Genomic DNA, 15992 nt, shown 5'->3' on the forward strand with positions numbered 1-15992 from the left:
GCCAGGGAGGCAGGAACACTTGAAAAGAGACGAGCATGTAGGAGATGAGGTACACAGAGGTAGGTAGGACCAAGTTATGGAACCTTAGAAACGGTGGTAGGGACCTTATATTTTATTTTGTTGTAAGCATGATGGAAACTCATGGGAAAGTTTGGAATAGAGGAGTGACATGATCTCAGTTTAAGATTTGTCTGGATATGATACTGATTAGGAATTGTAGAAGAGTAGAGATGGAAGCAGAGAGACCAGTTGTAAGGCTGTTGCAATAGTCCAGGTAAGAAATTATGTGTCTTATCTTTGAGTGTGTAACAACAGGTACCTTTGGATGATTGAGTCAATAACGCATTCTGATAGTTTCAGTGTGGATAATAAAAGTAAAGTACAGGCTGGTTCCTAGTTTTCTGGCTTGTGCATTTGGGTGGATGAAGGGCCATTTACTGAGATTGGGAAGACTGAAGGAAGATGGGGTTTTGGAAGGAAAGGAATCAAAATTTTTGTTTTGGATTTAGTAAGTTCTTGATATTTCTTACACATCCAAGGAGATGTCCAGTAGACAGTGTTGCTTTTTGTTTTGTTCGTTTAAAAGATTTAAATGAAAGAGTTGAATTTACATTTCTAAGAAAACACTCAACTCTTTGGATGATGGTTAAAAAGTGCAGCATTTGTTAAGGTTTACTGAGTACTTAAGTGTAATGATGAATGGTTACCCCTAAGTTCTGCTTAATTGATTTGCTTTTAGGCCAAAAGGATTCTTGAAGGAGATCATGGCTCACCTGCTGGAGAAATTGATGATGAAGACAAAGTATGTGCTAATAATTCTTTTGAAACAAAAGATTAAATAACTTAAGTAGCTTTTACCTTAATGTTTGAGAGCAGAGTATATCATAAAATATCCTTTCTTCTGACAAACTTTTCTTCTAAAAACAACTAAATTTAAAATGATTCTTTATATTTTTATTAGATAATAACTATTATTAATTTTTATGATAGATGTACTATATACCTTTGAAAAATGTACTTTAAGGAATTAATTACTCAAATTTATTTGTGGCTAGGACAAGGATGAGACTGAAACAGTTACACAGACTCAAACATCTGAGGTTTATGATGGTGACGGTCCCAAAAATGTGAGCTCTGATGTCTCTGATCAAGAGGAAGATGAAGAAAGTGAAGAATGTCCAGTGTCTATTAGTAAGTCTGAAGGCTCTAGACTAGGTTTATACATTAGTTCTTTATAGATCGCTTATTGAAACAGTTTGGTGGAGTGGAATGATTATAGAATTAGGTGTCAAACAACTCTGAATTTGAATTTCCGTGTGACCCTGACTAAATTACCTGTCCTTTCTACACCACAGTTTTCTAGTACTTACTGTTTTGAAGATTTCAGATACTGTATGTAAAGCACTTGAGCAATGCAGGAATGCAATAAATGGTAGCTATTATTAAGAGCTGAAATTTTACTAAAAATTGTGTTATTAATCAACTTAGATTTGTCCAAAGCTGAAACTCAGGCTTTGACTAATTATGGAAGTGGAGAAGATGAGAATGAAGATGAAGAAATAGAAGAATTTGAAGAGGGACCTGTAGATGTCCAGACTTCACTGCAGGCTAACACTGAAACTACAGAAGAAAATGAACACGACGATCAGGTATTCCAGTGCAGACTAACACACCCTCCACCAGTCTTACTGTAACTACTAAAAAGCTGATTCTTTTTACAGATGTTAAAATTTACAACTTCACCATTCTCATTTTCATGAATACAAACTACTTTAATATTCTTATTGAAATCCTAAACACTATTATTATTTTTGTATTTAGCAATGTTTACATTTAAAGCACTTCAAAAAAAATGTTTTTTTGATAACAAGTCCTAAAAAACTATGTGATTACTTCAGAAGATCTGGATTTTTAAGTTTTATTTTTTCTAGTTATACGTGGAAGTGGTATGTAACAAAATAAAATCATTTCCTTTCCTACCTTCACCTCATCCTGCCCCAGAGGCAAAATTTTTTATGATTTCTTCTGCTGTTTACCTCCTTACATCTGAATAATATGTGTGTGCATTTATTCATTTATGTATTAGGCATTACCTACTGACTTCTATTATAGCAGGTGAAGATTTTTAGGTCACTTACGGCTCCTCATTTAATTATATTAATCCTGTCCACCTCATTTAATTATACCTTTTGGTTAAATCTGTATTTAACCAAATATTTAGATTTAACCAAAATATGTAAATATTACTGACTGTTGAGCTAAGCAAATATTATTTATTGCTAAGTCTTATACATTTTTTCACCTGAATTTAATAATTGTCTCAATATTTTTATTTACTCTCTTTTCTTTCATCACAAACCCAAGTCTTTGCTATGCCCATCAATAGTTTTATAAACCTCTCAGTAGAATTTTCAACATGAACCAATTAGTCAGTTTTGTCCTTCCTGGAGCATTCTCCTTTCCTGCTCCATTCTGGGTTTGGCTCTTCTTTAGACCTTTAAATAGCTACCAGCCTGGGAATGCCCTTTGTTGTTCTCTATTAGATCTCAGTTTCTGGAATCAAATCTTGCCTTTCTCTTCCTTGGTTTATTACCTCATTTTGGTGGAGCACATCCTCCAGTAGCTCTCTAAGAAAGAGTGCAAAGAATATTTTGAGACTTTATATTGTCTAAGAAAACTTAATGCTTCAGTGTTGAAAATCATTTTCCCTCAGGTCTTTGAAGGCACTGTCCTCGCTTCTAGTTTTCAGTGTTGCCATTGCCTTTCTTTATTCTGATTCTTTGTATATATCTTTTTTTCTTTCTAGCTCTAGAAGCTTTCCCTCCATCCCCCCACCAGAGTTCTGAAACTTTACAGTGATATACATCGTTGCAGGTCTTTTTTCATTCACTACACTAGGTACTCAGTTGTCTTTTCAATATAGCATGTTCTTCAGGTTTGGTCAATTTTCTTTTATTTCCTTTATTTCTTCCTTACCATTTTCTCTTCTTTTCTTCTGGAATAAATGTTATCAAACGTTATTAGCTCTCAGGGTTGATCTAATTTTTTCCTCTCTTTTATTGTCTCATTGCTCTTTCTCTTTTACTTTTTGGGAGATTTCTTTGACCTTAATACCTATGTGAAATTATTTTTATTTCAGCTGTTACATTTTTAATTTCTAAGTACTTTTTTCCTGATTGTTACTTTTTTATAGCACCCTATTACCTCATCGAAGCAATATTTTCTCTTACCCACCTAGAGGCTTTCTTTAAATATCCACTGTACCTTTGGTGCTTATATTAAAGAATAATACATCAAAAAGCCAGTTGGGGTTCTTTTGGGCTTCACCATAGGGTAGCTGAGTGTATAGCTTTTTGACAGAAAATCTCAAATGTTAATTCCTATTGGTCTTTTCTCTGGGGTGGTTTAGTTTCTCCAAAGTAGGGAGGGTCCTCCGGTATCCTTCTGCCTCCTTGGCTGTTGGTGTTCTGCAGTTAGGTGTAGGATTAGGGCTGAGGGTCCCACCTCTATACAGACTTGCACTAGATCTTTCTGTTTCAGTGTGACACTTTATCCTGTCTTCACTTGTGCTTTCTGCAGCCTACCCCTTTCCTGGTGGCCCCTGGTCTGAGGCTCACTAGTTCATTTTCTCCAAAACATAATCTCGCATTTTCTGTTGAGCCTGGGAGAGGGAATCTAAACGTCCACATATTTCTTAAACAGCTTCAAACAACCACCAGCACCGTCCCCTTGTCACCAGCTCCCACCCCACTACTGTACTCCTTCCTTCCTAGAATCTGGTACACCCAGTTATGAGGTGAGTCTTCAGTTTTCTGTCCTCCTGCAGAAGGCACTTAGCTCTGTTCATCTTTCTCTCCTCCTCGTCATTTCCTCTTCCTTTCACTTAACATCTGCATATAAATAGGTGTCTTTTAGTTTAAGATAGAGTCTGGTCTGAAAAAAAACAATGAAAACTAGTGGAGTCCATAACATTCAGTTCCTTGTGTTACTGTGAGGCTAAGAAGAGGAGCCCTTGTACTGAGCTGCCTTGGAACTGCAGCCACCGCCTCCTCCCTGAAACACTTTTAGGAGGTGTTTTAAAATTCCCCTGTCTGAGGTCTCAGGGTGGACATACCACACTTACCAAGCATCTCCTGTATAGTGACCATATATTTAGGCCCTACTATTAAGACATCACTTCTTCCTTCCAGGTTCCACAGCATGATTTTGAAAAATCAGCGGAAAGCAAAAATGTCCCATCGGAACAAGAACCCACTACTAGTAAAGGTAAGAAATCTAAATAAGTTTCAATGTTAAGATTATCTGAAGTGCCCTTTATGTGCTTAAAAACAAAAAAATCTAAATTCTTTGAACTTCCATTAGAAGTTCAAAGGTGTTTTGGACCTGATGTATGTCTTTTTTTCCTCCATAAATCCTTTGTAGAAAACACGAGGGCTTTGTTTCTGCCAACAGCTGTTAAAGAATAGTTGACAAATATTTAAACACAGAAAAAAATTTTGTAAGGAATGTATCTTTAGATACCAATGTGGGGGATTTTTAAAAATTAAGTTAAATTTTAAAAATTAAATTTAAAAAATTAAATTAAATTTAAAAATACCCATTCCTGGGCCTGACTCCTGAAAATCCTATTTCATTAGAAATCAGGTGCATTTCAGGTATCTAATATTTAAAGCATCCCCAGATGAATCTGGTCAAATAAATTTGGGAACCATTGATAAGGATAATTTCTAGTTGCCTTTTCTTTTGGGTCTTAAATGTCTTGATTACTCTCATTTATACTGTTTAGTCTTTATTTGGTATAATAGTAAATTTAATGACAGTTGTATTACACTAATGTTAAGACTTTCTTTTGATGACAGATGACCAAGATAGCACTCCTGTGAAGCCCTGTTACCTCAATATCTTGGAAAATGAGCAACCTTTAAACAGCACTGTCCAAAAGGACGCTCTTACTACCATCGATTCATCTAATCAGCCTAACGCTTTGCCCTTACCTTTAACTGAAATTGAAACCTTGGTGCCTAGAGTCAAAGAAGTTAAATCTGCCCAGGAAACTCCTGAAAGCTCTTTGGCTGGAAGTCCTGATACTGAATCTCCAGTGTTAGTGAATGACTATGTATGTATCATTTGCATTTCATTTCTGTGCATATTTTTTCATTTTCAGGTTAACATTTCTAGTATATAAACACAACTCTGCTTTGTGTTTAGGTTTAGAAACTGTCGGAACATTTTTATTTCTTACTCAGATTTATTTTAAACTTGAACAGAAGAGTGATAGTGAATTAAGATGACCATCTCAAAACCTAAAATTCCACTTTTCATAGTTTTGAGAAGCAAAGAGATGAGTTTTATATGGAAACCTTGAGGGAGTTCAAGTTCAGATCTAAAGGGGTAGTGATATGTGAATCATCTCTTACGCCATCCACGCTTGACTTCTCAACAGTTTGGTACACTTCATAATCTTTGATAACCCTGAAAGTTTACATTTGGGATGGGAAATAAAGCAGTTTGACAGCACTAGAGTCCCTAGCTCTGTATAGGGAATGACAGAAAAGTAAGCTAGCAAATCTGCATTTATGATGTAAGTAGCTGAGTTTAGTTTTACTCTGGACGTTTGTTTCAATTTAATTTTATAGCAAATAGGTTTTTTTTGGTGGATCCTTGGGCTGTATATGTTGTATATACTTTACTTTTTCTTGTCAGTAAAAATGAAGGGATTTGTAATAATGTACCTTTAGGTCTAAAGAATGTGTTTCACATATTTTTTAATTAACATCAGTTTTCTGCCCAAAGATATACTTATGATTTCACAGCTTCTCAGCAAGGGGGCTTATAATACTTCAAAACATTCGTAGAAAGAGTACTCTCTTAATTGTTTTATTTGCTTCACTACCTGTAAAATTTTGCATTTAAAACTGAAAGTTACTAGATTTGTTCTTGTTATCATTTGATGAGTGCATAGAATTACTGTAGGAGGCATTCAATCAAAATTAACTTGAAATTAGATCTTAGAGGGTCTTGAATTTGAATTTTAGGCAGGGAACACTACTGAAGGTCTTTGTGCAAGAAAGTGAAATGGTCAAAGTCACTGTTTTTGAAGATGAATCCGATGACTATGTAAGAAGTGTTGTCAAGGAAGCTGTGTTAGGAGCCTCCATTATCATATAAATACAAAATGAGCTGAATAGAGAGACATGGGTGAGAAATGTTTCAAGAAAAAGAAAAACCTAAGGTTTCTACTGGGTAATTGGTAGAGTGATGATACTATTAAAAATCAAAGAACTAGGAGAATAAAAGACTTCAGTTTTCAGGAAAACAGTGTGAGGTGTTTTTTAGTAACTTTTGTGAGTTACTAAGTTCATACCTCATCTTTCTGTTTGAACCTCTGGAGTTGATACTGAAAGTCTGTAGGGGCTTCGCTGGTGGCACAGTGGTTAAGAATCCGCCTGCCCATGCAGGGTACACGGGTTCGAGCCCTGGTCTGGGAAGATCCCACAGGCTGCGGAGCAACTAAGCCCATGTGCCACAACTACTGAGCCTGTGCTCTAGTACCCACGAGCCACAACTACTGAGCCCATGCACCTAGAGCCCATGCTCTGCAACAAGAGAAGCCACCACAATGAGAAGCCTGCACACCACAACGAAGCCCCCACTTACCGCAACTAGAGAAAGCCTGCGCGCAGCAATGAAGACCCAAGACAGCCAGAAAGAGAGAGAGGGAGAGGGAGAGGGATAGGAAGAGGGAGAGAAAGAAAAAAGGAAGGAAGGAAGGAAGACAGACTGTAAATGTTTACTTATATTCTGCTGGATACAATTCTGATGCATTCTATAAACATATCAAGTAATAAGAGTAGTTCTAATTATTTTAGCCCTCAGTATTACTATTACTATTTTTTCCTCTAACCTGTGTGAACTGGCTCTTTGTTTTATAAAATGGGGACAGAAAAGCTTGACTGTGTGCCCATAGTTGCAAGTGTGTAGCTCTTCTCGTGAACTCTAGATTTCTGTTCTATTCACTGAGCTGAATATAGAAGAAAAGCAAATATGATAGAATTACTGACATATATACACATGTAAGAATCCGCTTTATCTCCTGGCATGGATTACTTTGGTTTAGATCCAGAGATAGAGTGGATTGCCGTCATTAAATATAATTTGTTAATCTTATAGGAAGCAGAATCTGGTAACATAAGTCAAAAATCTGATGAAGAAGACTTTGTGAAAGTTGAAGATTTACCACTTAAACTGACAATATATTCAGAGGTATTTTGCTCTCTTTAATTAAAGTTGTCTTTATATAACAAATATTGTTAAGGTGAAAAATGATTTTGTATTTTTAATTTTCATTCTAAAGGCAGATCTAAGGAAGAAAATGGTAGAAGAAGAACAGAAAAACCATTTATCTGGTGAAATATTACGTGAAATGCAGACTGAAGAACTAGCTGGGAATTCTCAGACACTAAAAGAACCTGGTAAGAGTTATCATTTTTAACCATATCATATTGAAAAGCTACTGAATCTTGATACTGTCATTTTGTTTTGTTTTTTAAATGTGCTACTAGTACCTGGAATATCTAAGATAAATATTAGAAAGGAAGCGTAGTTCTATAAAAATTCGTTCAGGTGCCCAATTTATAAAATAGTATTATCAGATAATTTTTTTCTGTTTTTAGGGTTTTTTTGGGTTTTTTTTGCGGTATGCGGGCCTCTTACTGTTGTGGCCTCTCCTGCCGCGGAGCACAGGCTCTGGACACGCAGGCTCAGCGGCCATGGCTCACGGGCCCAGCCGCTTCGCGGCATGTGGGATCCTCCCGGATCGGGGCACGAACCCGTGTCCCCTGCATCGGCAGGTGGACTCCCAACCACTGCGCCACCAGGGAAGCCCCTGTTTTTAGTTTTAACAAAGTAATATATGCACATGGCTTAAGAAAGAAAGGTATAAAGCAGTTAATGATGATTGGCAAGAGCCCGTTTCTTTTAATTATTGGTTTTCAGTTCTTTTGGAGGAGACCCTCTAGATCTCTGAATACTATTCTTATAATTTTTCTTAATTTTAAAAATTAGATAATTTTCCTGTCTCCCAAACGGAAAGTATTTAGACCTACCTCTTCTTCTTTCAGTGTTTATATTTTTGGTTTTCCTGTTACCTTTGTTCTTATAAATATATACATTTTCTAGTTCCATCAACTTTGGTCATTACCCAACTACTTGCTCCTCCCCTTTTCCTTCTGCCTTCTCTGTTCAGTTTTACTCATATTCTTACGTTATTAACATTATTAAAGTAAACACACTTACATTCTGTTTTTGTAACTATAATAATTGAATCTTCTATAATTTCCTGAAGATGATTCTATATAAATATGGTTTGTTGCAGAGCCAAGTGATAGTCCCAGATTTCCTTCTTTATGGGTCTAATAGCACAACCCAAGGGCCACTCAGAGGAGCACATTTCTTGCATCAAGTTCAAAGATTTCTTTTTGTTCATCAATTCATCAGTTGATTAAACTCATATAAGATTTTTTGTTTTTTTTTTAAGAAATAGGGTGAAGAGAAGTGCAAACCAAATGTCAAACCTTCAGTTAATTCCTCACTCTTCAGCCCATTTCTGCCTGTTAGGACTCAGTTGGTACCCTCTGCACTGCCGCCTGTCCTAGTGTGTCTAGGCTGCAGCTTCCTCCCCTCTTCTCTGTGCCTCCGTCTCCTTTGAGCATCCTGGGAACTTGTGGTTCGCCATCCTCTGTTCTCTCACAGCCAGTCTTCTTCTGTTGGTCTGGGTTTACTCATTTTTATATCTTTTTTTTTCTAGTGGGGCTTTCTTTTGGAGAGAGAGGAAGTATCTGCTTAGTCTGCCGTCTTAAAATGGAAACCCTTACCTGTGCCTTTTAAACTCTTGCTGTGTGTTATCAGGGAATTATTGTAGCAAACTAAGTTTCTTTTGTAATAACTTCATATTAGAAGTGAAAGTTTTAATGGAAGAGAGCAGTATTAAACTAAATTCTATAAGGTCTTAACTTAGTAAGTAATTTATAAGGCATTAACTATGATTCTGTTTTTCAGAAACAGTGGGAGCCCAAAGTACATGAGATGTCTTCAGAGGCTCATCTAACTCTCTCTTTACATAGTCAATGCATATATGGAAATGGCACTAAATAAACATCTGTTTTGATCTGTAAAAAATGTAAATTAGTTTGACACTGCATTTTTGGTAGGTGTGCTAATTTCTGCCCATGGCAGTTTAAAACATCAAAAACTGAATTCTGGACAGATTCAAGCCTTGATACACTGTGGGTTTTTTTTCTTTTTCTTTCTGTCATTTTTTTTGGTCTTGATTTTTTTTCCCCATTGTGATGTTTGGTAACGTTAAATTTAAAATGTAGTTTTAAATAAAGTTTGGACTTAACCTGTAAACTATCTTTTTTGGAAATTATGTTGAATACTATACAGCAAGTCACTGTTCTGTATAATTAGGCTATTCAAAGAGCAATGGTCAAGAGTTAGAGAAATATACTATTTATTGTAAAGCCCAGCCTTTAGGCCAGGCTTCCAAATAATGCCAGTGTTGCTGCTATTGGGTCTAATGTTCTTTTAGATACTTGCATGTCTTATTCCTGTGCAAGAATAGGGCAGGTTATAAAGGTTTCCAGGTTATTGTAGAAGATATATTAATATTCTATTCAAATTGGATAATAAGTTTAGAACACTTGTCCTTAGTACGTAGAACTTACATAATTATCTATTAGATAAATATTTTCTAGAATTTCAATTCATATCTGTGTTGCCTCAGTCTAAAAGTAAAAAAAAAAAAAAGTTTTCTATAATTAGAGAGTATTTCTGCACAGCCAAGTAAAGTAACATTGTGATTAATTTTAAAAGGAAAACCAAGATCTTTAAAGTAGAGATTAATAGAACTAAATTTATGTACCAGCACATTAAAGTTCTATATGCCTTCGGACAACCTTGCCTTTTGAGATGATAGTTTAGCCAAAGCATAGCAGTTGCTTCTGTATGCAGTGAGAGAGAAGCAGGTTCGCAGAGGAAGTTTTGAGTAACGGAAATCTACATGACCTCTTTGTCATGAAGTAAATCAGCTTTTAAAGGTGGTGTAGCTTTAGATCCCAGACTTGCCACATACCCAGTAAGGCTTCACATAGCCAGTTAACAATTAAGTCATCTTTACAGATTCTTTCTTGAATAAAATATGAAGAATTGTTCCAAATAGTCTTTTAAATTTGTCAACAATTAACTGAAGTATCCCATAAGAAAAGAATTTGGTTGGTATTCCTTTGAAATTCTTGCCTGATACCTCAGTGTAAAAGTATAATGTCCAGTCAGGGAGTATTAAATGAGGATTTCCCTATGAGGGCATTGACTGTATTGCTCCATAACTTAAATTATGTGAGACATATATCTCCAACTTTCTGAATTAGTAAAACTTATTCAGAAAACTATCATCCCAGAAACAGGAATTCTTATTCAATTGGCTTGACTTCAGGGAAATTGAAACATAAGTTACATTATATGTATACTTAAGTTCTGTATTTGTTTTCTAGACTCTGTACAGAAACTTCATTTTGATACTCAAGCCAAGCCTTACATATTAAGACTGTCTGTCTCTCTCTCTGCATGCATTTTAAAGATCGATACAGTGGAAGCGTTGTACTTATACCTTAGTTATTACTGTAGTATCTGTGAACCTTATCAAACTTGCTTATTTGACTTATGTTATAGCTGTTGTAATATGGTCTGTTTTTTTCTATTATAGTAGATAATTTAGTTTTAAAATACCTAGGACTTGAGAGCAGATAACTTGTTTAATATGTTTTTCCCTGGTAACTGTTGCTAAAGGGTTAGGCATTGAATATTACTGTTTGTCTTCATTTTTAAGTTAAAAATTTGGTTAGAGATAAAAGAGGAAGAAAAGGTCAAAATGAGTGAGAGAGAAACCTCGCAGGTTGAAATAATGCCTAAAAGAGTGAGCTCGCCAGACTGTGCAGCAGGTACTCTTTGTATTTTGTAACATTCACTTTGGGTAAATGCTTTTTCACTGTTAATAAATGTATATCCTGCATACAGCCCTGAATTGCATTTTCATTTAAATTGACATACTCATTTACGCTTTAGAATTTATTCCAGAATTGTGGCTTATTTGACTATTTGAAATGTGTAAAAAAAAAAAAACCCTCAATACAAACTACTATGTATAAAATAGAAAAATAACAAGATCCTACTGTATAGCACAGGGAACTATATTCAGTATCCTGTAATAAACTATAATGCAAAAGAATATGAAAAAGAATATATATATATATGTATAACTGAATCACTTTGCTATACACCAGAAACTAAAACATTGTAAATCAACTATACTTCAGTTTTTAAAAAAATCAAGATATGAAAAATAATGACATATCAACCAACCAGAGAGAAGATTTATTAAACTTGAGACATTTTTCTTATAGTGGCCATGCTCTTCTATTTTTTAGTTACATCTGTCTTATATACTACATACAGAACATTCTCATATTTATTCAGAATTAGATTGGCATGTTTCTTGCTCAACTTTCTTTAATATAAAAAACTCGTTCTTTATCTGTCAAAGAAATAATTGCCTCTGGATTTCGCTTGTTTCAGTATACACGTGTAATTGCTCAGTCGCCTTGCTTGGAAGAGCCAGCATTTCTTGTTCTTTCTGCACAATTCTAATTGTTACTTTAATGTTCACTGTCTTTACATGTCTAGTTTTTTCCTCATATTAAGTAGTGTCTCTGGCTGACCCACTTTCCATTAAGGAACAAGGAACAGAGGAAAATTCTATGCCTACAAATGACTGTGATTCATATATAAACAGAGTTTTAATTATCTTATCAGTTCATTTCATCTGCCCAGACTCAGAAATATCCACAACAGAATATCCTTTAGGCCAGCAATTTATAGAAAGCTGTTGATTTGGTTATTTTGAAAACTAATCACAGCATAATGTTTCTGTATAACAGTTCTGTTCTCCCACCTACTTAATATATTTCTTGCATTATGACTTTTCCTACATGTAATTAGTTATCCCCCATATATAGGTCTAGCAAATCACATGTGATTAATTTAAAATAAATAATATAGTTATAAATATTAAGAATATTAATCAGAAATATTAATTAGAATTATTAATTAGAAATATTAATTAGAAATCTTCACCTTTAATGAACTGTATCCCCCAGAGTTATAGTTGCCTTTTTAAGGCCATTCTCTTAATCAAATGACATCATGAAAAGGCTTTGAAAAATATAAAGTGCTATACCAGTTCACAGTAGTAGCACTCAGCATTGGTGTTAACCTTGCTTTCAGTGAGACTGTGTCTGTGTACATTTAGTGTCTCCACTGCTCCATCTCCTGTTGCCTCACAGTTGATACTCAGTATCTTCCTAGAAGGGGCACAGGCATGGGTTACTCTTATCAAATGAAGTAGTGTTCATGGAAATGCCTTGATGACAGGTACTATATATAAATGTAAGGTATCGTGTGTATTCATGTTGGAGAAAAGAAAGGTCCAGGAAAAGAAGGGCTAAGATTCTCCTCAAACTTACACAACTCAGTAGTGAGGTTTTTTGCCTACTTTTCAGTGTTCTGACAGAGTTTTAAAAACTAGACTTACATATTAAGAACCCATAATTGCTTCCATGTGTTCTTTGGCTAACAAACATTTTTTTCTGACATGTCCTGGCTGTATACTCTTTTTGTAGTTCTTCCCTCTTTAGGTAAAGAGGCAAAGTCTAAAGAGCCTTCCATAATGGATTTTAGAGGTGCAGTTTTCCCACAGTGTCACTTCGACCATTCTAGTTATCCTCCTTCTATTTAGTTTTATTTACTCTTCTTTCCATTTCCTCACTCTCTTAGTATCCCCAAATCCCCCAAAAATGTTTAAGACATAGGTAGAGTAATGGAGTTTATGCTACAAAGTTAGTATTTCCAATAGCTTTTTGGACTTTGTTCTTTAGTGAAGTGTATTTGGTTTACAGTATTATATCATTTTCAAGTGTACAAGATAGTGATACAATATTTTTATAGATTATACTCCATTTAAGGTTATTATAAAATATTGGCTATATTCCCTGTGCTGTACAATATATCCTTGTAGCTTATTTATTTCATACATAGTAGTTTGTACCTGTTTATTCCCTACCCCTGACTTCCCCCCCCTCCCTTTCCCTGTCCCCTCTGGTAACCATTAGGTTGTTCTGTATAGCTATGAGACTGTTTCTGTTTTGTTATATTGTCTGTTTTATATTTTAGATTCCATGTATAAGTGATAACATTCAGTATTTGTCTTTGTCTGACTTATTTCACTAGGCGTAAGTGAACCCCAGGTTCGTCCATGTTGTTGCAGATGGCAAAATTTCATTCTTTTTTTATGGCTGAGTGTAATATTCCATCTTGTGTGTGTGGGTGTATATGTATATATATACCACATTTTCTTTATCCATTTATCTATTGATGAACACTTAGGGTGTCTCCATATCTTGGCAATTGTAAATAATGCTGCAGTGAACATTGATGTGCATGTATCTTTTTGAATTACTGTTTTTGTTTTCTTTGGACATGTACCCAGAAGTGGAACTGCTGGTTCATATGTAGTTCCATTTTTAGTTTTTTTGAGGAATTTCCTTACTATTTTCCATAGTGGCTGCACCAATTATTCCCACCAACAGTGCACAAGGCTTCCCTTCTCTCCACACACTCAACAGCACTAAAAGACAATAGCCGTTCTGACAGGTGTGAGGTGATGTCTCATTGTGGTTTAGATTTGCATTTCCCTGATGATTAATGATGTTGAGCATCTTTTCATGTGCCTGTTGGCCATCTGTATGTCTTCTTTGGAAAAATGTCTATTCAGGTCCTCTGCCCATTTTTTAATCGGGTTGTTTGTTTGTTTTTTATGTTGAGTTGTATGAGTTCTTTGTATGTTTTGGATATTAACCCCTTATCAGATAAATCATTTGCAAGTATCTTCTCCCATTCAGTAGGCAGCCTTTTCGCTTTGTTGATAATTTCCTTCGCTGTGCAAAAACTTTTTAGTTTGATGTACTTCCATTTGTTTATTTTTGCTTTTGTTTCCCTTGCTTGAGGAGATATATCCCCCCAAAAAAATCTTTTTGGAGACTGATGTCAAAGAGTGTACAGCCTGTGTTTTCTTCTAGGAGTTTTATGGTTTGTGGTCTTATAAACCATTTTCAGTTTATTTTTGTATATGGCATGAAAAAATGTTCTAATTTCATTCTTTTACATGTACCTGTCCAGTTTTCCCAGCACCACTTATTGAAGAGACTGTCTTTTCCCCATTATATATTCTTGCCTCCTTTGTCATAGATTAATTGATCATAAGTGCGTAGGTTTATGTGTCTGTTTTTGTGCCAGTATCCAATGCTTTTGGTTACTGTAGCTTTGTAGTATAGTCTGAAGTCAGAGAGTGTGATACCTCCAGCTCTGTTCTTTTTTTCTTAAGATTGCTTTGGCTATTTTAAATAGCTTTTGGGATTAGAATTTTCAAGTTTATTTGGATTATGTCACATATGATTGCCTTTTTCTCCTCCCTATCTTTCTTTATATTCCACCACCACCAATTGCCAAGTTTAGGTTATACAGGTGTTTAATAGGTTAATTTCTATAATGCTTGTTATCCGTCATTGAATTCTATTATATTTGAGTATAATTTCTGATAATAGCTAGAAAAACAAGGTATATTTCAAGATGTAAATATTTTCTAACCAAAGAGATACACAAATATTCCATTTCTTGTTTCATGTGATTTTGAAACTTATTCTCTGATTGTGTCAGTGGTTAGTCTTAGAATTTCATGTAGAAAATCTCTGTACCTTCCAAGGGATTGTCAGGACTTAAAAGCTCAGCTTCATATAACATTGTATAGTTCAACTTTTTTCTTCTATCAGTATTAGCAGTCATTTTAATACATTGGAGTCCTATGTTCTTTAGCTTAAAATTCTTTCACAGACAATATTTGGACAAGTATTATAAAGCAATAAAGAGATAGTATTACTGTGACTTTTGGAAACATATGATACACAAAAACATACTGATGTTTTTAGCCCACTCTATTCCTCATTTTTCTGTCTGCAAAATGAATTATCCTGGATCCAAGGATGCTCTTAGTATTTACATTTTATCAAATGGTAACTGTTTACATCTTTCAAAGGAAGATTTTTTTTTCTAATAAATTTATTTTATTTTTTGGGCTGCGTTGGGTCTTCTTTGCTGTGCATGGGCTTTCTCTAGTTGTGGCAAGCAGGGGCTACTCTTCGTTGTGGTGCACTTGCTTCTCATTGCGGTGGCTTCTCTCGTTGCGGAGCACAGGATTTAGGTGCGTGGGCTTCAGTAGTTGTGGCCCACGGGCTTATTTTGCTCCGCGGCATGTGGGATCTTCCTGGACCAGGGCTTGAACCCATGTCCCCTGCATTGGCAGGTGGATTCTTAACCACTGCACCACCAGAGAAGTCCCTCAAAGGACGATTTATGAAAATAAATAAAAATGGAAATTAATAAGCAATTGTACAAATAATTATCAGTGTTTATTAAAATCACAGTGAACAAGACAGTGTTGAAAACGTATAGTTTATTTTGTAAGAAAATTGGGATTAAATTACAAGGATCCATGTGACCCCAGCTTCTGTCAGTCATTTCATGATTTGTGAGGCTCTGGCCCCTTCCCTTGGCATGGTGGCACAGCCTGAAAAAAATGTATACTTTCTTGTTGTTACTTAATAGAGATCTTCCTGGGCATGTTCCCCGAAACAAACTCCACAGGATGGGAGAAAGGTGCTACTACAGAGTAACAATTTTTCTTCCTACTCCCTCTAGGCTTTGTAAAACCAAAGTCAGATGTTATACAGCCCCATCCCCAACCTTAAATGTAAACAACGAAATGATGTTTTAAATTAAAGCCTTCCATCTTTGACATTCTAGAATTTCTGTATGGTGAGATTTAT

General features: G+C 35.3%; 1 protein-coding gene across 28 annotated transcripts in view; it reads left to right on the forward strand.

Moving 5' to 3' along the window:
- Positions 1-11072, forward strand: part of PCM1 (pericentriolar material 1) — an 88890-nt gene extending 77818 nt beyond the window's left edge. For 16 of the 28 annotated variants that reach the window (XM_067721462.1, XM_067721469.1, XM_067721472.1 and 13 more), the window contains 8 exons: positions 740-802; positions 1056-1191; positions 1489-1649; positions 4191-4266; positions 4842-5116; positions 7171-7263; positions 7355-7472; positions 9058-11072. In XM_067721462.1, the coding sequence (XP_067577563.1) occupies positions 740-802; positions 1056-1191; positions 1489-1649; positions 4191-4266; positions 4842-5116; positions 7171-7263; positions 7355-7472; positions 9058-9083 (948 nt within the window). In that variant the 3' untranslated portion in view covers positions 9084-11072. The other 12 variants (XM_067721468.1, XM_067721477.1, XM_067721471.1 and 9 more) reach the window with 2 other exon arrangements.
- Positions 11073-15992: the final 4920 nt, after the last annotated feature.

This window comes from Pseudorca crassidens, chromosome 21 (assembly GCF_039906515.1).
Source record: "Pseudorca crassidens isolate mPseCra1 chromosome 21, mPseCra1.hap1, whole genome shotgun sequence".
NCBI classification, from domain to species: Eukaryota; Metazoa; Chordata; class Mammalia; order Artiodactyla; family Delphinidae; genus Pseudorca; species Pseudorca crassidens.